This window comes from Ctenocephalides felis, unplaced genomic scaffold (assembly GCF_003426905.1).
Source record: "Ctenocephalides felis isolate EL2017-DRISC unplaced genomic scaffold, ASM342690v1 CF-g0.4_SCAFFOLD_01170, whole genome shotgun sequence".
Taxonomy (NCBI): domain Eukaryota; kingdom Metazoa; phylum Arthropoda; class Insecta; order Siphonaptera; family Pulicidae; genus Ctenocephalides; species Ctenocephalides felis.
In genome coordinates, this window is record NW_020537324.1 from 68,823,728 (window position 1) to 68,848,979 (window position 25,252).

The 25,252-nt window shown below is 29.4% G+C and overlaps 3 protein-coding genes across 4 annotated transcripts; 1 reads left to right on the forward strand and 2 right to left on the reverse strand.

Moving 5' to 3' along the window:
- Positions 1 to 4,300: 4,300 nt before the first annotated feature.
- Positions 4,301 to 7,167, forward strand: LOC113367589 (tubulin alpha chain, testis-specific-like). Its single transcript, XM_026609183.1, has 2 exons — positions 4,301 to 4,427; positions 5,978 to 7,167. The coding sequence occupies exons 1-2, from the start codon at positions 4,301 to 4,303 to the stop codon at positions 7,165 to 7,167; spliced, it is 1,317 nt and encodes a 438-aa protein (XP_026464968.1).
- Positions 7,168 to 7,373: 206 nt separating this feature from the next.
- On the reverse strand, positions 7,374 to 14,513 carry LOC113365975 (sorbitol dehydrogenase-like). Its single transcript, XM_026607520.1, has 8 exons — positions 14,460 to 14,513; positions 11,266 to 11,299; positions 10,638 to 10,771; positions 10,377 to 10,567; positions 9,815 to 9,999; positions 9,497 to 9,675; positions 7,678 to 7,799; positions 7,374 to 7,590 (listed from the first exon to the last, which is right to left on the reverse strand). The coding sequence occupies exons 1-8, from the start codon at positions 14,511 to 14,513 to the stop codon at positions 7,401 to 7,403; spliced, it is 1,089 nt and encodes a 362-aa protein (XP_026463305.1). The 3' UTR covers positions 7,374 to 7,400.
- Positions 14,514 to 16,520: 2,007 nt separating this feature from the next.
- Positions 16,521 to 21,169, reverse strand: LOC113366025. 2 transcript variants are annotated; one of them, XM_026607573.1, is made up of 9 exons: positions 21,034 to 21,169; positions 20,913 to 20,950; positions 20,424 to 20,522; positions 19,858 to 20,152; positions 19,427 to 19,648; positions 18,431 to 18,708; positions 17,128 to 17,187; positions 16,804 to 17,053; positions 16,521 to 16,728 (listed from the first exon to the last, which is right to left on the reverse strand). In XM_026607573.1, exons 1-9 carry the CDS (start codon positions 21,038 to 21,040, stop codon positions 16,631 to 16,633), a joined length of 1,347 nt encoding a protein of 448 aa, XP_026463358.1. In that variant the 5' UTR covers positions 21,041 to 21,169; the 3' UTR covers positions 16,521 to 16,630. The 2 variants fall into 2 exon arrangements, with proteins under 2 accessions (XP_026463358.1, XP_026463359.1); XM_026607574.1 differs by lacking the exon at positions 17,128 to 17,187.
- Positions 21,170 to 25,252: the final 4,083 nt, after the last annotated feature.

Consider the following 25,252-nt stretch of genomic DNA (forward strand, 5'->3'; position numbering starts at 1 on the left):
GCTGGAAACGTATGACAGCAGTAGAGAGGAATGCAGTAAGAAAATGCACGGAAAAAAAGGTAGAAGATCCCTTATGGCAAGAAGCAGCGAAAAATTCGAAGGACAGAGATAGTTTAAGTGGCGGAGGGAGCAATGCGAGTAACAACGATGATGACGAAAGGAAGACTTTTTCAATTCTGCCACTCAGTCTATAGAAAAACCAAAGAGCTACAAACTCTTTAAAGAATAAAGTGCAAATTCTCGTTAAAATGTGGCTGTATATGAAATCAAAAGACTCGTTCAACGATGCTGCCTTCCTCGGGGAACAGATATTCATAAATCTATTTATAAATACAATACTGCTATACCCTCAAGCGCTGCAGTTGAACGTTTGTTTTCCACGGGTAAAGAGATTTTGACACCAAAACGAGCCTCGCTTTCAGACGAGAACTTCAACATGTTAATGTTCATGAAGGGGAAATTGCACCTTATGCCCGACGCTTAACCCGTCGCGCGTTTCCTATTTTTCACAAAAACTAGCTGTAAATGGGAATTAAGGCATCGTTCCTTAAGGCAAATTGCTGGTACTTTCCGTACCTAAAATTATTATTTTTTTAAAACGATTAACATTTTTGAAAAAATTTACTTCGAAAAAATAAGATATTTGAGAAACTATAAACTATTGGACAAAAAATTATTTTTTTTTGAAAAAAAAATGTTTTCTTTATTTTGACATATTTTACTGCTTTAGGACTGCATAGAGACAAAATATAAAGCGCGTAAGCGCCGCGTCGCTGTCTAAAGGATAAACATTGGTACGGAACCCATAGGAATGTAAATAAAATTTATACTTATTGTTAAAATATCTGATATTTGATGTGCATATGTCTAATGATCATTTTGACCGCCAAATGGCATTTTTTTTTACTTTTTTCATTAAATCTCCGAAACCGCTAGACATGCCTTCATGAAAAATTGATCAGTTCTTCATAATTGTCAACACAAGTGAAATGTTTTTTGAATTATTAAAATCGGACGCTCCGTTCTCTTAAAAACTGAGTTACCGTTTTTGGCTCAATTTTGCCCCATATCTTCGGAACGGCTAGACCTGCCTTTGCCAAAAACTAATCAGCACGTCTTGTTATCAATACGAATCGAATGTTTTTTGAATTATTCAAATCGGTTGATCCGTGTTCCCGAAATCGCCGACGAAAATTTGTATCCGAATACACATACATACACACACACACATACATCAATTTTTTCTAAGGTATGCCAAAATATTCAGAAACCTTTGAAACGTCGAGAAATGCAAAAATTTTCATTTTCGATTTTTTTGCGATTACTATAACTTGCCCTACGGGAAGTTAAAAAAACTCTTTCCCTTTATTTAGAAAAAAATTCTTGTAAAAGCAATATGCAATCATAAAAACGGAAAGTTGACCAATAGCGTTATCACGGTATGTGATAATTGTGCCATTTTCCTTATACACACGGAAGTGTGCATAAAACGCGCGAGGGGTTAAATTACACATTTGAATTATACAAGTATTTTGTTTTATTCATAACCTGTTAACTTCCAGAACCTAAACTAATAAGTTTTTTAAGTTCACTAACGCAACGATATAAAAATGTAATTTTACAAATATTAACGGATTAACGATTAACGTTAACTTGCGTTAATTCTTCCGAAATGTAACGCTTTAACGTTTAACAAAGTTAACTTTTTTTGTAGCGGATTAACGATTAACGAAGTTAACTATTTGATTAACGGTGCCCAGCTATGTATATATATATATATATATATATATATATATATAAATGAGTTGCTTAAGTGGTGCCCCTCAGTAAATAATTTTGTAAGAGTGCAATTACAGTCAAGACAATAACTTTGACTTTTACTGCATTTCTATGGTTTATGATAACAATTACTTAATTTTCTCTACTTAAAATAGGTATTTTCAAACTTTTCAAAAATGTGCTGCTTATACGATTAGGTTAATTAGTCTCCTTAGTCGTACCGCCTTTAGCTTTAGTCGTATCTGTTAAAATATTAAATATATTTGAGCCTAAGATCATTTCTGCTTCAGATATTAGTTACCAAGTTAGAACTTTATTATTAAAATAACATTTAAAATAAAAAAAAAAGTTTCACACAAATATACAAAATATACTTATTTTTTTGGGTGCAAAGACTAAACATTAGTGCTTACTCAATTTAATTATTTTATTGAAAGACACGGGTGTTTGTAATTCATAAAAATCGTATGAAATTTTTACAGGGTACGACTTAAGCAATCTCACCTTATATAAACATATAGATTAGCTCAAAATATCATCCAGAAAAGTTCTAGAAATGTTTGTTCACATACACACACAAATTATCTAAAACTAATTTCATTAACTAAATTTTTTAAAAAAGTGATTTCCATTAATTCAAAAAAAATATTTTATTATTGCTTCAATGTTCTATCATGACTAGAAATTATGTTTTACTAAATTATGAAAAATATTCATGTAAGTATTGATGTAATAAATGTATATAAGAAATTGCTAAATTGAATTGAAACAGTTCTAAACATTATAATTGAATTTTAATAACAAAGGAGCAAAATATATCATACAAAAATATTATTATGATTTTGAGTTTTTTATACTACTTTTAGTAAATTAATCTTATAATAATCGATATTTTTTGTTATCTGAAAATATTTTAAATTTGTAATAATAGATATTAAATGCAATAGTTATCATAAAACAAATTTACTTATAATTAAAACGTATTTTGTCGTCCTTTGTTTTGAGTAACACTGTTTCAAAATACTACAAAAAAATCATAAATTATAAATGCAAAAATTTTAGAGCAATTAAAACGTTTTATTACTATGTATTATAATTCATTTTTTTATCTCTAGAATAAGCTGTCGCATAAATTCGGAAACATAAATTTTCTTCTTTATTGCGTTCAAGTTGATATAGCATATTTTTATTAAATTGAATATTATTTGAAGATATTCATTAGAAAAAGGATATGAAAATTATTCATATAAATGATAGAGAAATGAATTTTTAATATCCATTTAGTTAATTGACAATAGTCAGATGAATCAAGGCAATGGTCAGATGAATTTGTATTTTTAAAGCCTGAATTTTACATAAAAAAATTTACTTGTAAAAATATTTGTCTGATGTCTAATTAAAAATGTCTAGATACTGTCACATCGCAATCAACTGTCAATTCAAAAACAAAAAAAAAATATAAACTTCAAAATTTCAAAATTCAAAATTCAATGTGGCCGATGAACATAATTTGCTATTTATTAACCAAACTAAAATCGCCGAAGTAGGAACTTTTTGATCAATCATGTGAAACTATCCATATATATAGATATATGCAAAACCAATCATCAAAAATTAGGTAAAGATATTTTTAAAAAAATATAAGTAACATTTACCAGTTTTTTCAGACAGAATCTGTTATATATATATCATATTTGGTTACAAACATCAAGAACTTGGCAATACCATATCTGATTTTAATATTTTTCATTTGAGATGGCATAAGATGTTTTCCTCATAAAGTGGTTCAAAATAGAATAAAATGCAATAATTTATAAATACTAGAATTAGAAAAAATTGTATCTGAATATATGAAGAGAAAAAAATTAAAAATAATATTTAGTGTTCAAATATACTAGTTCACAAAGCCAATAACATAAAAATGTGAGTGAAGACAAGCCGAAATACATTTTTAAATGTGATATGAGCACTTTTTTTAAATTTAGTATTTTTTTATCACATATTGTTCTAATATATAAATAACATATTTCCGAGTTATTGGTACTGCAAAATTATCCAAATTATTAATTAAAAAAATCCAAATACTTTCGACAAATAAATTTGAATATCTCTCAAATACATATCATATCAAATGATATGTATATATAAAATAAGAAAATTGTTTCATAATCTCTCATACCAGATACACCTGCCTGACTGAGATATGAAAAATAAAAAAAAAAAAAAATAAAAACTTTCACTCGAAATTAGTAGTCTACATCTCTAAAATGCTGTTACATTTGTCTTTCATTAACCACAGCTGGAACTCATCCTTGAAATCAAGAAAAATACCCAAAAATACCAAAAATAAAGAAAATGATCATTTCCTGATTGCAACATAACCACCAAAGAATATGACGGAACAACGTGGAATAATTCATAAATTTCTCCAAACACTTATCGAGTTTTCCTGCGACAAATTGTCTTCTGGAGCACCTAGGAGAAAAAAATTGGACAGATTATTTTTTAATTCTCTTCCGGAATGCATAACGGACAAGTGATTCAGTTGCATATTGGCCAGGCTGGTTGTCAGGTTGGAAGCGCCTGTTGGGAATTGTACTGTTTGGAACATGGAATCAGACCTGATGGCCAGATTTATGCACCTAAAGGTAATAATAATAATGATTGAGTTAAAATGCATTAGGTTAGGTTGGGGTATAATGGTCCGAATTGACTTTTAGCAAGTATACTGCTAAAAACGAAAAAAACTAAGGAAGAAACATTTTGATAGCTGCGTCGCCCGATGCTCGTTATACATCTTTTGCCATCTACTTTAAAATCCTCAACTTTTTAATTTCCCGTAGGGTAAGTTATTGTAATGGGCCGAAAATCGAAATTGAAAATTTTTACATTTCTCGGTGTTTTGAAAGTTTCTGAACATTTTGGCATACCTCAGAAAAAATGGATGTGTGTGTGTATGTGCGTGTGTGTGTATGTATGGATACAATTTTTCGTCCACGTTTTGGGGCGCACGGATCAACCGATTTAAATGGTTCAAAAAACATTCGATTCCTATTGATAGGGAGATGTGCTGATAAGTTTTTTGCAAAGGCAGATCCAGCAGTTAAGGAGATAAAGAGCAAAGAGTGCAGAAAATATAAATCGATTTTTTCGAAAATGTCGAAACATTCTAAGATTTTTGTAAGAAATCGTTTATTATAAATTTCGATGTTTTTTTTTAAGATTTTCAGAATTTAGATTTTTTGAAAATGATGGAAAATTTCAATAAATTCAATTTTTTGGAACCTTATTTTTTTTTGAAAATTTTGAATTTTTTTTTGAAAATTTCTGTAAAAACATTTTTTGCACACCGTCTACACAAGCAAAATGTTTTTTAAAATAATCTAATCGGATGATCCGTTCTCCAAAAAACTGCATAATAATTTTTACACACTTTGCGCTCTATACCTCCGAAATGGCTAGACGTGCCTCTTGCAAAAACGTCTTGCGATCGAGTACGAACCGAATGATTTTTTAATCATACAAATGGGTTATTCCATACTGTCGAGAATGTCGAGGACATTTGTTTGAACCATATACGTAAATTTTAAAATAAAAAATCTTGGTACGGAACCCAAAATAATTGACACAAAATGTGTACATATTATTAAAAACTCTATAAAATATCTGATAATTTGATGTTCATATGTCTAATGATTATTTTTACCGACAAATGGCATTTTTTTCACTTTTTTTGTTGAAACTCCATAACCGCTAGATCTGCCTTTCCAAAAATTTAAGCAGTTATTCGTTTATTCAATACAAATAAAATGTATTTTGAATTATTCAAATCGGACACTCCGTTCTCTGAAAAATTGAATTACAATATTGGGCACTTTTTGACCCGTATTTTTGAAACGGCTGGACCTGCCTTTGCCAAAAACTAATCAGCACGTCTCCTCATCAATATGAATCGAATGTCTGAATTATTCAAATTGGTTTATTCGTGTTCCCGAAATCGTCGACGAAAATTTGTATCGGCATGCACACATACACGTTCATTTTTTCTAAGGTATGCCAAAATGTTCAGAAACCTCTGATACGTAAAAAAATTTAAAAAAAAATCATTTTCGATTTTTTGCGATTACTATAACTTGCCCTACGTGAAGTTAATAACTCGTATATCAATTTTTCAATAATACAATTTCCTCCTATCCAGGTTGCCCAGATGAATTCAATTCCTTCTTCAGTACCTCCGGTGCTGGAAAATGTGTACCAAGACTTGTCATGGTCGATTTGGAACCAACTGTTATTGATCAGATCCGCACTGGAACCTATCGCTCCCTATTTAATCCAGATACTTTGATATCTGGTAAAGAAGATGCTGCTAACAATTACGCCCGAGGATTTTACTCTATAGGTCCAGAAATGTTGGATTTAGTTTTGGACAGAATTCGCAAAGTCGGCGAAGAATGTAATTACGTGCAAGGATTTATAATGTTCAGATCCTTTGGTGGAGGTACAGGTTCAGGATTTGCTACCTTGTTACTGGATTCTTTATCCAGAGATTGGGGCAGAACGAGTAAATTAGACTTTGCTATTTACCCAGCACCAAGAATGTCTCCAACTATTGTGGAACCATACAACTCTGTTTTCACTACTCATGGCACTTTAGAATTCATCGATGCTGATTTTGTGATCGATAACGAAGCTTTGTATGATATATGTGGAAGATTCTTAGATTGTCCTAAACCTACATACGTTAACCTGAATCGTTTGATTGCTCAACTTGTATCGGCCATCACGGCGTCTTTGCGATTTTCTGGCCAAGTAAATGTTGACTTAGTGGAATTTCAGACAAACTTAGTGCCTTATCCTAGAATACATTTTCCTTTATGCACCTATGCACCATTCATACCGAGCAAAACTGGTATGCACGAACATCCTTCTGTATCAGAAATTACCAGCATGTGCTTTGACCCCAAAAACCAAATGGTAAAATGTGATCCAAGCATGGGTAAATATATGGCTTGTTGCCTATTGTACAGGGGAGACGTAAATCCTACGGATATCAATAATAAAATACAGTCTATTAAACAACAACATACTATCCAGTTTGTTGATTGGTGTCCAACTGGGTTCAAAATTGGTATAAATTACCAGCCACCAACAACTGTACCAGGAGGCGATTTGGCACCTGCACAAAGAGCTGTCTGCATGCTTTCAAATAGCACTGCAATTAATGTTGCTTGGCATAGATTGGGACATAAATTTGATTTAATGTTCCGCAAAAAAGCATTTATTCATCATTATATTAATGAAGGCATGGAGGAAGCTGAAATGAAGGAAGCTCGGGAAAATTTGTCAGCTCTGCAATTGGATTATTTGGAAGTCGAAGATGATTCATAGGATTGAAAATAAAGAAAAACATAACGTTTGAAGTACTAAAGTAACTTGTATACATTTTGAAAAAATATACAATAATTTATTCAAAATATACTTTTTACACAATCTTTATTCGTACTTATAAATTAATTATTACAGGAAATCATTAAACTTTTAACATTAAAAATGCTCAACTTGGAAACAATTATTATTTTACCAGATCTGTTAAATGCAAAAATAAAAAATTAACCTTATCATTAAGCTTTAAAAGGCGCTTTGTTATTAGCATCTCTTGCCTGACAGTGAATCATAATTTTGATAACGTTTGCTTCAGATCGTTTTGCCAAAGCAAATGCTTCCTTGGTTTCCTCTAAGGCAAAATGATTTGTCACCATTGCTTTCAGGTTAACTTTGCCACTAGCCACCAAGTCCAGAGCAAGGGGATAGCTAAATAATGAAAATTAAATTGATCAGTTAGATAAAGTAATGATAAAGTAGTAGTAGTAGTGGTAAATTATTTTTTTCGTTTCTTACTCATTGCAATAACGGAAGACTCCTCTAATGTCCACTTCTCGGGCTAAAGCATCGATTAAAGGAACTTTAACTTCTGAAGCTCCCATGCCAACTATTACTGCAACTCCTCCAGTTTTTGTTGCCTGTAATTATAGAGTTTGTTAATACATCAAACAAATTACATTATTATACATATACTATTTCCAAAAAAAAAATAAGTTCACAATCGCTCTGGCCAGCCAAATTAAGATTGAATGAATAAAATTGAATTAAGTTGAATTAAGAAGGCAAATGAATGATTATTAGTATTGATTTTTGGTTGTATATAAATTCATATTAATAGTTTAATTCGCAATAAATTTAATATTAGGGCACTAAAACGAAAAGGAATTCCTTGAATAATATTCTTGTTACAAAACATGAATGAAAGCAGATCTATGTCTGTTAATATATACTTATAGTTGTTTCAGAATAAAAATTTAATTTAAACAAAAAGTGAATTTTGACAAAAATATAAATCTTATTTACTTTAGAATAAGAGCACAATTTGTGAAATGCCACTATAAAAATGCAAAATATGAAATAGTAATTATTGTCTGTAAAATTGTTTTTGGTAGAAAAATAAATGTATAACTTATAAGATTATTCGTTTCGGTGCAGAGAAATAAATAAAATTTCATATAAAAATACTTATTGTTGGAATATAAATATCATTCAATCATGAATCACAATTTTAAATACGTAAAAATATATTTATTTTTTGCCACTGGAGAGAATGGTCTCAACAATACAATTAGTAAAATACCATTATAAAAATGCATAATGTAAAATACTAAGTAATTATCGATAAAAAAAAATTAAATTGCTTTTAGTAGAAAATCTCATCTGTTATCGTTTATTTGTTGATACGAAACTTTGGATCAGAACTAATATTTTAGTAAAAATTAAGGAAGAACTTACTATTTGATGGACAACTTTTATCTTAATTTTTGGTATGAAAATACTGGATGAATACGTGTAACACTAAGTAAAAAAAGAATTTTAAAATACCATTGTTAAATTTATCTAACCAATTTTTGTTTTGCAAAGTTTATATATTATTTATATATGTTTATTAGAATGATAGTCAAATAGATTAGAGCAATGAAACTCTATCATTCTCACAACACATGAATTATTATCATTATATATATTAGGGTAGTTCTTAATAGGGATTTTCATATTTCATTGCTCGCAGGGGCTTAAATGCTTCCAAATTGATATAAAAAAAATCCCTAAAAATTTTAGCTCTTAATATTAAGTGTTAGATAGTGCGCAATTCAATCAAAACTTCGTATGGAAATAGGATGGAAAAAATTTCAAACATTTTAAAAATATTTTTTAGCTATAACTTAGCGACAAACGAATTAAAAGTGACAAATCGTGTCGTCTTTTGTTGAAAATTCGACGATCTACTACACACAAGTTTTTATAATTTGTTTTGTAGAGCGTCGTAATTTTGTATAATACTCATTCATTTGTTCGATAAGTTATGTCTAAAAAAAACATTTTTAAAATTTTCGAAAAATTTTAATGCTATTTCCATATAAAACTTTGATTAAATTGCGCACTATCTAAAATACAATATTAAAACTTTCATGGAATTTATTTTTATGAATTCTGAAGCATTTGAGCCCCTGAGAGCAGAGAAAGTCGAATATTTCCATATTAAGAACTACCCTAATATATATACTAGTTCATTTTAAGAAACAACTTTGTACTCCTAGTATTAATTTTATGATTATTTACTGACAAAACCTGAGACCTTGTTCTGGATGTGTTAGAGATATAAAATACTTGCCAAAATTGAAATTCTAGTAGTAAATTCATTTCCCATGCAATCTACAGCTTTGTCAGGTTTAACTCCCATTATTTTATGAATTTGCTGAACCACTTCGCGTTCATCTGCATTTTTCTCAACGCGCAATACATGATCAGCTCCTAATTTCTTTGCGAATTCTAATCTTCCTTCAAGGATATCTATAAACAAATAGAAAAATTCAAATACACTGCTAATAATAGATTTTTTATTGACATATATATGCAACCAAAGCAAATATATCTATAAACAAATCAAAAAATTTAGATGCACTGCTAATAATATCTTTTATTGACTAACCTACGACCAAGACTTTAGAAGCTCCCATAGCTTTAGCTGCGGCCAAACTTACAAGGCCAATTGGTCCAGAGCCTAAAATCAAAACATTGGAGGCAATTCCAACTTCGGCCCTTCTGCAAGCGTGTACGCCTACTGAAAGGGGTTCTAGAAGGGAACCTTCTTCCATGGTGACGTGGTCAGGCAATCTATCATGAAAATAGTAATATCATGATTAATGTTAAAATATTCAAAAAACGCATTGGTTACGACACGAAAAATAAATTTCCGGCTTATTTGACAGTGTATGACGACTATACTCGTCATAACAATTCGGGCTACACAAAATAGTCCTAGTTTACCATAGCATATACCTAAACAATTGTCAAATGAGTAATACTAATAACCATAAGTAAGAAAAGAATGTCAGAATTCTATTCTTGTCATTACAAAAAGTTTACTTTCTAATTCTTTCTATTTCATAAAGTTGACCAGCTTTTCAAAGTTTTAAACGATTTCTTACTTCTAAATATAGTACCAGATAACATTAACTGAAGAAATAGAATTTGTATATTCTGTTTCTCACTTGTGACAAAAATCAGCAGCATGTTTATGGTATCTGGTTAAATTTCCATGGTAAGGAGGTGTTGCCAGGCATTCAATATCAGGACATAAATTATAACGTCCTTCTTTGCAAAATTGGCAATATCTGCAGGGAACTGCTGGTTCCATAGCCACACGATCGTCTACGGCTAAGTTCTTCACATTTTTACCAACCTGGATAGCATAAAAAAGATATAATAATCTGTGGGATGAATTAAAAAGTTGGTTGATTACTATTACATACTTTAGCAATGACTCCGGAGCCTTCATGGCCTATGATCATGGGCTCTTTTAGAACAAAATCTCCGATGAAACCACGGGTCATGTAATGAACGTCGGATCCACAAATACCCACACAGTCGACTTTGACGAGCACATCTAGAAATTTGAAAATACAAAAAAATCAAATATAAAAAACTGAACTTGTCCAAAATCATTAAAGCTATTGCTGATTTCCCGGATTAAAAAAATGGAACCAATTCCTATATTAGAGATCAATTTTAAATCTAATAACCACTGCTTGTCTGATATCAAGGTTGCTTTATTCTTGTTTAAATTATATCATCCGCCGATAAATATTGTAATAATTTAATAACAATAATTAATCGCAATGCAAAGACGTCAATATGCGATTGTCTTCTACTGTAAACATCTCACATGTTCGTGTAACAGGATACACAATGTTTACAAACATTACAATAATAAGATAGCGATATCAAAAAATATTATTCAAATTTGAACTTTAGTATCGAGAAAATGTGAGGTCATTGTTATCTCGATTTCAGGCGCTTTTAAACCATCGATTTGGTGATAAAAACAGGTTAAAAAGCATTTGAGTATTAAATTAGGAAAAATACGTATAGTTTGCTTACCATTGTCGCTGATGGTTGGTATTTCCCGTTGTTCCTAGAATAAAAATTAGTTATTAGTTATCCTTAAGATTTAAGTAATATATCATCTCTTTGACAATTGTTATTATTGTTTTTTCAAATATGTATTAGAATTCATAAACCAACACATATGTTTAATACTAGTTCTATCGCTGTTATCATAATTTATTAGTCGAACATTTTTCATGGTCAATTGTACTGTAATGGATATTTTTCTGCAATTTTATTTACAAATAATATAACTCACTATGTCAATATTTATAAACAATAAGTCGAAATAAAATATACATTTATTTGAAAAAATTAATTTGTTTAAAAAATATTCAAAATGTTTATTAAGACTTGGAAAAAAATTGTTTTTTGGAAATTTTGTAAAATAACTTTTTTGAAGAAAATGAACCGTGTTCCCGAAATCGTCGACGAAAATTTGTATCCGACCACACACACACACATATACACACATTTTATTTGAAATTGTACAATTTCGAGAACCAAATTTGTCTCATCATTAGACAAAAAATTGCTCTAAACGAATAATTAAAAAAAAGAAACTAATTTTTTAATATATATCTAATGATCATTTTTCATCGCCAAATGTTTTTTTTTACTTCTTTATTGAATCTACGAAACGGCTGGATCTCCCTTCGCTGAAAATTAATCAGCACGTCTCTTTATCAATGGAAATCTAAGGATTTTTTAATCATTCAAAACGGTTAAACCATTTTCTGAAATCGTAGACAAAAATTTGTATCCGCACACACTTACGAACACACGCACGCGCATACATACATTTTTCCTAAGGTCTGCCAAATGTTCAAAAACCTTTGAAACGTTAATATATATAAAAATTTAATTTTTTTGCGATCACTATAACTTACCCTACGGCAAGTTAATATACAAATTATAAATAATTTTTTGTGGCTTTTGATCTGAACTCTCGTACTTTTCTACCCTATAATTTGATTCATTTTTGGTTTCAAACATTGTTTTTTTTTAATTATTTATTTAGTGTGTTTTTCTCTGATGGATGGAAATTGTACAATTCTAAATAAATTTCCAGTTATATAGATAAAATTTTACTACTAAGTAGTTAAAACGACAGCAATTGTTAAGTACATACATAAAAGTTATTGATAGAAATTTTATTGTATGTGCGCTTGCAATATTTACACCATGCAATGTTTTGATGGATATTCTTGATACAATGGATTATTGTTTAAAATATTTATAAAATAATGAAATTCCATGATTATAAGCTCAATATTTTACATTGCGGATGTTTTGCTATAAATGTTATTCGAATTCCAATCTATGTGCACTCGCAATGAAAAATTAAAATTCGCTTCCAATCTTTACTCATGTTTGATATTTTTGCAAAGTTAAGTTGTAGTAATCGCAAAAAATTCGAATTTTTTTTTTATCTTTACGCTTTAAAGTCTTCTGAACATTTGGACATACCTTAGAAAAAATTGAATGTGTGAGTGCATATACGTTTGTAGTATGTATATATGTACGGATGCAATATTTTATCGACGTTTTCGGGAGCACTGCTCAATCGATTCGAACTATTCAAAAAAGCATTCGATTCCTATTGATGAGGAGAGTGCTAATTAGTTTTTGAGAAAGACAGGTCCAGCCGTTTTGAAAATATGGAGAAAAGAGTGCAGAACATGGCAATTAGTGTTTGTCCGATTTTAATGATTCAAAAAATATTTTCTTTGTATTAACTTATCGAATAATTGACTAAATTTTTGCAAAATCAGGTCTAGCGGTTTGGGAGATGCATAAATGGGTATCAATACTTCCAAGAAATTTCAACATTTTTAAAAAATCAAAAAAATTCTAAGATTTTAATAAATATCATCTTCGTATTGTTTTTCAAGAGGACAATATTTTCAATATTAAATTTTTTTTAATTAGTTTTAAAAATTCTAAATTATCATTTTCTTTTCTGAAATTTGCCTTAAGGCGTGATTATAAAGAAATGTCACACTTATTATAATATTCTCTAAAAATGAAGCTCTCAAATGGGTCAAAGGGCCATCATAGTTATGAATGCATGCACATGGCAATATTACTCAAAATGCGCATGCCCAGTAAAACAGAGTTTAGTAACATATCGAGAATGAGAAAGTTTTAAGAAAAACAAATTTTAATTCCATACGTTTCGGCTGACATCATTGTCTTCAGTGGAATATTAATCTGGGATAAAAGGAATAAGAAATAAATTCTTAATCAATGAAACACTACTGCACCATGGTATTTATTAAGATGTGCACTATGGTAAAATCTATATATTTTGATATTATATAGATATAAAATATGTATAATATTTATTAAGTTATCGAAACAGAGCATGAGATAGAATTTTTCTTCTTCAGTTCAAATTTATAAAATAACTATAAAAGGTGTGCATCGTAACAATAGCATCGTGCCTTAAGGCAAACTGTAGGAACTCTTGTTCCTTAATCTAAATTTTTGAAAAAAGTATATTTTGAGAATTTTGATTTTTTTTTTAATTTTTGAGAATTAAAAAGAAAAGCCCATTCAAGTCGGTTGATCCACACTGTAGAAAATGTCATGGAAAATTGTTTGAACTTCAAATATTATAAATCTTTGTGTGAAACTAGAATTGAGAACAAAATTTGTACTTATTATTGATATCTTTAAAATATATGATAATTTGATGTGCATATGACTATTTGTCATTTTTCGACCGCTAAATGGAATTTTTAAAACCATTTTTTTCTGTATCTCCGAAACGGATGGGACCAACCTGGCACTTTCACAAGAAATTAATCAATTATGCATTCCTAATCAATTATTCATTTTAATCAATACAAGTAAAATATTTTAATCATTCATATCGGACGCTTAAATTTCCATGATTGGCACATTTTATCCGTATCATCAAAATGGCTAAGCCTGTCTTCGCCAAAAACTAATCAGCACGTCTCCCCATCAATATAAATCATAAAAGCTGAGAAATGGCATTTTTTCAAGAGAAGTTCTTTGAGTCTCGACATATATTATATGAAAACGCAAAAACAAAAAAAAAAACAAGAATAAATGAAATGAAAATTAAAATTTGAAAAAAAAGAAACCTGCGCATCAATATTTCCCATGCTTCTAAATTTAAAAAAAGGTTGCGTTGCCCTATTTAATGCTAGACTTACCAGCCTAAGATCTTCCACTTTATGCAACACTGCTGTCAGGTTATCTTCGGACATGTTGATCCTTTATTTTATACAGTTCCTATTTCTATTTTAAAAAAATATAATTATACTATTACCACAGTATTGTTAATACAACGCACAAATAATCGCGGCAACAAATTCCACGTCTTTACACCGCGAGGTAACAAAACACATTGCGGCGTATTCGCGTCAAAACATCCAAGTTATATACAGTGTTATCAATACCGCGGTCTAGGACGCCTGAAATTAGAAATTATCGCATAATTATGATTGAGATTTCAATCAATGCAGGACAGAGCCGCATTTTAACCAGTTAACTGTGGCGATCCTCTGTATGGACCGATTTGACGTCGTGACGAGTATATTCGTCAAGCACAGAGTAAGTTGCATTGCTAATATTTTTGCAAAATTGAAAAATAAGACTACATTTTTTGTTAATATAAGCAAACGCATCGAACTAGAGAACTAGTGGTGCATGCAGTGGCGTCGGAAACAAATTTTTTATGGTTGGGCTCATTTTTTTAGACAACCAGTGGGCTCATTTTTTACTTTTCTAGACATTTTAGACAATCTCATATTTCGAGATTGATGGGGCTCGAACCCACCTAGCCCACCTAGCCCACCTAGCCCACACGGTTCCGACGCCACTCTGGGTGCATGGCATCGTGCCTTAGGGCAAATCCTTGAACTTTCCGTACCGAAAACTAAATTAAAAAAAAAACTGCGAAAAATTAGATTTTTGAGAAATTTTGAAATTTTTGAAAAACTCGTTTTTTATATTTTGATTTTTTTGTATTTTGATTTTTTTTGTATTTTGATTTTATTTTTTGAAAATTTTGAACAATTTTTTAAGCAATCGCGCTGCATAGATGATTTGGAGTCGAAATATCAAAGCGAAAAAGCGCCGCGTAGTCGTCTAACGTGTAAACATTGGTAGGGAATTCATATAAATGTACACAAAATTTGGACTTTTTATTATAATCTTTATAAAATATATGATAATATTCAGTAGCGTCGGAACCGTGTGGGCTGTGTGGGCTTGAGCCCACCACCCATGAATTTTGATGGGGGGCTCAGCCCAAATATATATACATACAAATACAGATATATACAAATTTTCATTTCACTTACCGGAAAGTTAACTAGTGGGCAAATTCCTGGAACTTTCCGTACAGTAATTTAAAAATTTTAAAAGGTCAGAAAAGATTAGATTTTTTTTGAGAACGTTAATTTTTTTCAAACATTTGAAAAATCCGTCCTACCAAAAACTTGGACGAAAAATTGTATCCGCACATACATACATACATACATCTATTCTTCTATGGTATGCCAAAATGTTCAGAAACTGTTGAAACGTTGATATGCAAAAATTTTCATCTTCGATTTTAAGACAATTACAATAACTTACCCTACGGAATATTTAAAAAAAAGTTCAAAAATTACTTAAATTTTTTCAATTACGTCAAAAAAATCACAATATCAATTTTATTATTAATTTTCAAGTCAGTTCAGAACAAACAATTTTGCACCTTTTTGTTAATTCAGAAAAAATAGTTCAGCCGAACTAAATTACACTGTTATTAAATAAGTCTTTATCAAATAGCTTTTTCAAGTGTAGCCAAAAAGTCGGCAAAAGATCAAATTTTGGCTCATTGCTCACACATGTTTTCGGTGTTTCACAAAGTGTCGAGAAAAATTAAATTAGCAAATTAATTTTCGGGGCATAAACATAAACTTCTCCTTTGGCAAGTTAATAATTCAAGAAGCAAATCAGTAGATCATAATTTAAGAGGAATACCAAAATAAATTATTACCCGCTTACAAACTGACTTCAATAATGAATCAAAGAACACCTGAAAAAAATATAATAGCTGTAAAGTGCAAAATTCAAATGAAAAAACAAGTACACTTAAAGATATTCTTATATATTAAATTAATTATGAATGCTTCTTCTATAAATAAAAATAAACAGTCAATAATACAATTAAATAAAATTTCTAATAATAATTATATGATTACTCTCAAATAAAAAATGAATTTTACTCTCAATGGTGAAGAAATATTGCTATCATGAATAGATGTCATGTAATGTAAAATATCCTATTACAATAAAATTATTTATAATTCATTACACCCAAATAAAATAGGAATTATTCCACAATCATTTCAGCGGCAGGATATTTTACTCCAAAGAGGCTTGTGCACGCTTGTTGAGCGGCTTGTCTGCGGGCCTCTTTTTTATTTTTGGCTAAAAAATAAGAATAAACATTCAGAAAAAATCATTGAGAATTACACAATACACAGTTTGCAAAATCTATTTTACCTGCACCGAAGAAATCTTTTCCGTCCACACTGACACTAACAGTGAACATTCCATTGTTAGGGCTAATGCCATCGTATGTGCTAACATCACAATAAGTAATACCAGGACGCATTTGGCTAAGAAGCATGGCAGGATGAAGAGCCTCAGGATTTGGGGGCAACTCGGTGCGCATTTTCGGCAGCTTTTTGGGACCATTATCGACTTTTCCGTCTCCAGCATCAGCAGCAGGTTGTTGTTGCACTTCAGCCAGCTGGAATAAAAATACTTTCATGTAATATCCATCAGTGAGTGATAGTTGTTAAAATAATGAAACAAATATACTACATCTTTAGGATTATTGAGAATGTCTCCTATAAATTTCATAGCAGCTGCGGCGTCATTTCCCTACATGAAAAATATAAATCAATGAATAAACAAAACAGTTAGAGAGAAGAAACAAGGGCTGAAACACAATAATTGAAAAAATAAAATCGAGTTAATGAAATATGAAATTAACAAGTTTGATTTATAATGAAACAGTTAACTGTATTGATGAATATACTCGGCCTGGAGAAGTGGCCAAATATATACACAATGTATTGACGAATATTTTCGTCAAGCGTATAAAACAGTCATAATTCGCTATTTAGGGAGTATTCTAGTGAAGAGGCATGAATATTAGATCATTTTTAAATCATCGTAAAAAAGAATAATTTTTTTATCTAATTAACTTAAGCAATTTATAGTAATCACAAAAAATCTAAATTGAAAATTTGTATATATCTTTACGTTTTTGTGTACATTTATATAGGTTCCTTATATAGATCAAAGTACAAAAACAGATCAAAATACATAAAATATTTTTTTCAAATAAGTCAATTTTTTTCAAAAATTTCAAAAATCTAATTTTTTCAAAGTTTCGAAAACTTTTTTCTCAATAATTTTCAAAAATTTTAATAGTTCTCGTAATTTTCAAAAAAAAATCGAAATACAAGAAAAATCAGAATATGAACAAAACAAATTTTTCAAAATCTCTCAGAAATCTAATGCTTTCAAAGTTTTTTTTTGATAATTTAGTTTTCAGTACGGAAAGTTCTAGCAATTTGGCTTAAAGCACAATACCATGCACCACAAGTTATTTTTTACAATATAACAAGAGTGCAGACATATTAAAACAAAAAAGGTGAATGATTTTAAAAATTAGTGTTAGTTGAACAGGAGAAATGTGTCTCAAAAAGTTAAAAAATAAATTATTGACAAAATGGCGCCCAAAAAAGGGATGAATTTCTTACCACTTATTTGAGTTTCTCAATTTATTTTAGAAATAGTAAAATTTAAATTTGGAGATGAGGCTAGTAGTAAAACTGCTGTATCTCCAAAAATAATTTGAATCTTAAAAAAGTCTCCTTTATACACATTTTTAAATATTTAAACTTCGAAAATATGAAAAAAAAAACAGAAAAAAATCGATTTGTTTGAACTTCTACGCTAGAATACCTCCTATGTAATTCAAATTTGAAAAAATAAATTATATATATATATATATATATATATATATATATACGAATGAAACACTTAAATATATTAAATTAAGTCGAAAATGTTGGTGTCTAATCAGCCCTCAATCTACTTTTATATTAAAACTCACATTGACCGTGGAGCCAGTAAGATTTTTGGACATCAAAGGAATGTCATAACCTTCAGCTTGCCATTCCGAAAACAGTTTATGCAATGCAAAAGAAGCCAAATGCAACATAGGAATTTGGGTCTCCTTAGCATTTCCATTAGGCTTTTCATCACCCTCAGTCATTTCGACATCTTCATCGGTTGTTGTTTCTGGAACTATTTCCTTCCTCATTCTATCCAAAACTAAATCGCGCAAAGCCTTCTCTGCAGCGTTATTCTTGGCCATTATCTTAGAAATTCCTAAAATAATAGTAATCGGTTTTGTGATATTGATTTAATTTTGGTTGTTAATAAATGCAAAGAAATGTAAGCATCAGAAATTGGTAGACCTCAAGCATTGGATTTCTCTTGCAATAGTCGTTTATATCACACCTTATTATTTGATTGTAGCAAAAAGACTCAAGGAGGAAAATTATTTGATATATTCAAAACTACTTACGCAAATTGATTCAACAGCATACATTCAGCCATGAATGAATTTGATATAAATTTGTACAGACCGACATCAAGCAACTGTGATTGCTATAACATTAATATTATATTTGAAATTTAGCTGATTAATTTGAATAATTTTACAATTTTTGTCATATCGCGAGTGAGAACGACTATTGCAACCAGGAAACCTGAGTATTTTTTCACTAAGACTCATTTGTGAGTTCATTATGAAAAACATAAACCAGAATTCCAGGCTTGAGAAACGTTCTACTCTCCAGATGCACAAATAACTGTCGACCATAAACATGTACCTGTATAAGGGCTGATTTTATACAAGTACACATTTATTGCAAAAAAATTAAACATTAAATAAAATTTTAACACATAAAATTACATAAGTACATGCTAAAATAATATAGGTACTGATGGCATCTTTCAACAGTAAATTATTAACTTTCTCTAATAAATAATTTATTATTAATTAAGTATATTTTGCAAATAGAATCCTTTATCATATGCAAACCTTGTCCTTGGTAAGTCGATCCATTAACAACAACCTCAGCTTTGTATTGGTTTCCCTGTGCAAATGCCTGAGCAACCGTTTGGCCTAATTTGAATTCGGGAACATTAGGTCCATGTAACTCATTCAATACCATCAAAGCATTTTTAGGAGTTAATAGTTTTCTGAGCCGTTTGTTTTGACGATTTCTTCTTTCGCTGTTGCTGAGTTTTTTCACTTTATTCACTGGAAAAAAATATAAATAAGCATTATAAATGTGCATTTATAATTTACATCATTAGAATGAAATTTTTTCAGTATCACTTCTTCACAGGGAAATAGTAAATGGAGAATTTTTTTACAAAACTACAATCCAAAAGATTTCAAATTTGCGCAGTGATTAGTCATCATATAAATACAAATTTTGATTTTAAAAGTTTTAATATAATACGTACATTTGTTTTTCTTCCATGGCTTTTTATCGTTATCACCATCTCCACCATCTTCTTGCATTGCTTCTGGTTTCTGAACGGGCTCTTGCGCGGGGGGTTCATCTGCCTTTACTTTGGTGGGAGTTGTAGCAACAGGAGCTGGCGCTGGAACTGGAGTTGGAGCTTGACGTTGTGGTTGAGGTGATGGCATTACTTCCGGTTTTATTTCTTCTTTTACTTCAACCGGTTTGTTGTATGTATTTTGATTGCGAGCTTGTGCTTGAGCAAGTGGATATTGCTGCTGATTGTTCTGTTGTTGCTAAAAACATGAATTAAAAACTGAATTAGGATTATAAATGACATGATAAAGGATAAAGAAATGAAAAGTTGAAACTTTTTAGCACACTACACAATGTGTAAAAAATGTATAGTATTGAAATTATGTTACGTAAAATATAGTAATTTTTTGATGAACAATTTTGTAAAAAGTTCACTCAAAATAATTGTTTAACACATTCGAGTGATATCAGTGTTGTTCTTCAAATTAAACTAAAGCACTAGACGGATTATTTTGGTCAAGCCGTGAGCACCTGTTCCTGCTGGTTGTAGTTTGAGTTACTCCTAGTATTATTATAACGATTGCCATCGTTGTAGTGCCTATTAGGACCCCCAGTACTCGCTCGGGAGTTCTATGTAAAAAAAAAGTGTGTTAAAATAAATTTTGAATAAAATCTCCTTAAGGTTAACAACCATGGAACCAAATTGTGCTTTCCCAAATCCAATCACATGCAGAAGTGTTAGTTAATTTCCAAGTACCCACAGACAACTAAATACGAAAACATTTAGATGTTAATTATTGAAAATCAAAATGGCCAGAACAGAAAACAATCGATCCGTAGAATAAGGTGCCGAACGGGATAATACAGGTTATTAGTCAACAAACAATAACAAAAAGCAATAAAAAGTGTTAGACACAAGCAGTTATAATAAATATAAACCAAACAAGTAAATATATGCAGTAAATAACAAAATATTTGACACTTCTACGAACTAATAAAAATTCAGCCATTACTACTTACATAGGCCGGGCCAGTTCTTCCAGTACCCGATCGTCGTCCTAGGAAAAAACATTAAAATAAGCATATAAAACTCTGGAAAAACAGTAATATAATTAAATAAACGATATGTAGTTGTAATTACCAGACATCACGAATATATTCAACACGAAGCACGAATTTACTAAATAAAAAACTCTAGATTTCACAAACGCGTCTAACTCGGGCGAGCTCTGAATGCGGAATGGCGAGGTGATCGATTGTTTAATGCAGTGGAGCCAACAGAGCAAACACATCGGTGTGAAGTTCGCGAGAAACGGTTCAGCTTCACAGTGGTTCTCCACATAGATAAAAAAGAGTGAATCTCGACTTAAATAATATAGAATTTTGAAAATGTTCAAAAATAATTCAGTGCTTATGTTAAAAACAATTTTATTTTTTGAAAATTTTACATTTAATTGTAAATAAATAGATATTACTAAAACTTAATAGATAAAAAAAAATATGAGTATATGCATATACTCTTCTGTACTCTTCTTTTATCTATGAGTATATGTTTTTTCGGTTATGATTAAGGATTATAAACTAGTTAGCAAAATTATATAAAATGGTGGTGCATGGCATCGTGCCTTAAGGCAAATTGCTGGAACTTTCCGTACTGAAAATTAAATTTTTTAAAAAAGCTTTAAAATATTTTGAAAACTCTGAAAAAAAAGATTTTTGTGTATTTTTTACTTTTGGAAATTATTTAAAAATTGTGAATCATTTTCAAATTTTATATTGTAACGGTCATAAATATTATTTAAAATATGCATTTATATGTCTTTTAAATAAAGAGCAAAAAAGCGGAAGGGAGATATTTGACAACCTAATATACTAATATTTATAGTAATGCGAATAACTAATATATTTTATAAATAAATATTTTTATAAATTTGAGAAGTTAATGGAGTCGACATGTTTAACTATTGGTATATATAAGTATTCTCGAATTTAATTTTTCAGTATTTCAAATTAATTAATATTGCTAAAAATTAATGTATATATATATATATATATATATATATATATATATATATATAAACTTGTTCGCAACATGAATAAGTGTTGGCCTTTATTGTTATAAAATTTTGTCAACTAGTACGTAATCCATAATCATAACCAATATATATATATATATTGATTATGATTATGGATTACGTACTAGATGACAAAATTTAATAACATTAAATGCCAACAATTATTCACGTTCCAAAAAAATTTCTTTCTACCAGAAAATCCGATTTGATAATTGTAAGGTTTCTAGACGCATCTAGACGTTCCAAGTCATTCTGAATCGAAGGAGACCAAATTTGAAAAAAGTATGTGTGTGTGATCCGAGTTTTGACCCTTAATCGACAAAATTAATTTAGTATATGAAATCAATTTTATTTTTGTGTAATTATTTTTATTTTTTATATTGTAACAATCAGAAATATAATAATATAAAAAAGTATAATGTAAGGACACTTATAAATTTATTGAACTAAATAGTCATATCATAAAATAACCTAAAATTTGTTAAACAAAATAATTATATGGTAAAAGAATTTATACTTTTTCATTTGTTAAGAAAAAACTTAAATTCTAGTTATTAAAATTTATTAAATATAAATGAGTTTATAGTAAATAAATAAATAATAAATGAATAATTAATAAAATAATTGAATTATATAAAATTTGTAAAATATTGATATGAACCTTATTTTAATATCATTATACTGACAGTAAAATAAATAAATATATTAATATTTATAAATATTTAAATATGTATACTTACATTACTAAAACAAGTAATATATTTTAATAAGAAATATTTTTATGTAAGTTAATAAAATGATATCATGAATGAAGCAATTAATTTGTTAGTATTTGAAAACAATTATTATTTAACTGTAAATAAATAAATTTTACTAAAGATTAACGTGGACATACAAACATCAAAAAAACATTAGTTATATTATCGACTATGATTAAGGATTATGAACTAGTGGTAAAAATTACATAAAAATGAATGCCAACATTATTTAACGTCCTGAAGTTTGTTTTCAGTAATTTGCACAGAAAATCAGATTTGCTAATTTTAAGTTTTCTAGACGTCTCAAGTCATTTTGAATCGTTCCATACCAAATTTGGGGAAAGTATGTATGTGTATATATGTGAGCTTGTTTTTGACCTTTAATTGATATTTTTTCAAAAATGGCTGAACCGATTTCAAAAATTTGAAAAAAACATTTAATGAAACTCGACAAGTACTCGCGTTGAATTCTTTGTCGCGTTTTTGCTGACGCGTTTTTTTTAATTAGCAAATCAGTGTATTTTATTTCAATATTTTTATTCAATTAGCAAATATGTGTATTTTTTATCAAAATTTTAGTTAAAAATTTCAACCGATTTTGAAAAATCAAATACTGTTCATAAGATATTCTTTGGGAATCTTACTGAGTAATATAATTTAATAGAGATCGTAATAGTGATAAACTTTTGTAGTATAAAGAAAGCTCATTAAATATAACAAGCTTACATAAAGAGGTTTAATTTAAAAAAAGTTTTAAAAACTTTTCATTTTTTTCAAAATATTATTCATACTTATTAATATAAGACTTAAAATGACATTAATGACTTAGTATAAAATCTGTTCCGTTCTGTACTGCGTATTGATTACCGTTGACGTCCACACTTAAATAAAATTTATTTTCGGTACTAAATCAATTAAATTCGATGGCTAATTGGTTAATTCACTTTAGCAAAGTTAGCTTTAATAATAAAGCAATAACATCAGAAAACTAGTGGTGAATGGCATCGTGCCTTAAGGCAAATTGCTGGAACTTCCCGTACCGTAATGAAATGATCGAGGAATATTTAACGTTTTCAAATAGATTTTTATAAATATTGTAACATTGTCTAATATTTATAAGAATTATATAAACTGAACTGCAAAATTAAAAGTATTTATTTAAAGTATATAAGCTTAGACGTTTAAACAATACGAAATATTTTTGATATCAAAAAAAAATATATTATTTAGATATTAAAAAAAACGAAATAAAAAAATTCTTTCCACAAAAGCAATTGTTTCAACGAAACGAGCAAAAAGTTTTTAAAATCATTTACAACAGATGCATAGTTCTCTCAAAAACTCCCATTTTTTGCACATTTAGTTTCGTATCTCAGAAACGGCTGGACCTACCTTTTCTAAAAACTAATCACCATTTTTCTCCATTAGTACGAATTGAATGTTTTTTGAATCATTTAAATCGGATGCTCCGTTCTCTCAATAACTTGATTTCTATTTTCTGCACTCTTTGTTCCACATCTCCGAAATGGCTGGACCTGCTTTTTCCAAAAACTAATCAGCACGTCTTCTTATCAATAGGAATTGATTGCTTTTTGAATCATTCAAATCGGTTGATCCATGCGCCCGAAATCGTCGACCAAAAATTGTATCCACACACATAAATTTTTTCTCAGATTTGTCAAAATATTCAGAAATTTCTGAATGTAAAGATGTGCAAAAATGTTCAATTTCGATTTTTGGACGATTACAATAACTTGGAAACTTCAAAAAAAATGTGGTCGAGAAGCAAAAAATCCATTTTAATTGTTTGTTTTTTACTTTACAATGTATTATATACATTTACACTTGTTTTATTTAACAAAAATTCTAATATATCAATTACTCGAATCTGTACTGTTGGTATTTCCAACATCATTCCAAACAGCTCTAAATTGAAGAGCTACTAAAACGTATGTTATAATGGCACTAGAAATCTGAAAATAAATCGTGTAATTAATTTGTAAATTTCATATTATTTAATTAATATTTTATTAAAACTTACCGAACCTAAAATACCAATTGTCAAATTAAAAACGCCAGATGCGGTAAACATTGGAGGGTTGAAATAGATTCTCTTGTAGAACAATTCAACCTGAATTAAAAATACTATTAGTTTTACTAGACACGGGAAAATTTGTCTTGTTCGCTTAAATCTGCCTAATTATAAGATTTTTATAAATCTTTAGAATAAAAAAGTAAATTATATGATATCTTATTATACCAGATAAATTTATTGAGATTTATTAACTTCCCGTATTCAAAGAACTTTCTGCTTGTATTGACAAAACAATTGCTTTTGAGAATAAAAAATTATTACATCTTTTTTTTATTTTTCATAAAATATTTTTGTTTTTGGTTCGAAATTCGAAAAATTACCCAGGCTAAGCACAGTCTGGTAGAAATGTTTACCCAAGTGCGTTTAGACTATTTATGTACTGGAGCACTTCTCCAATTTTGTGAAAACTATTGAAAAATGTGAAAATGCCGC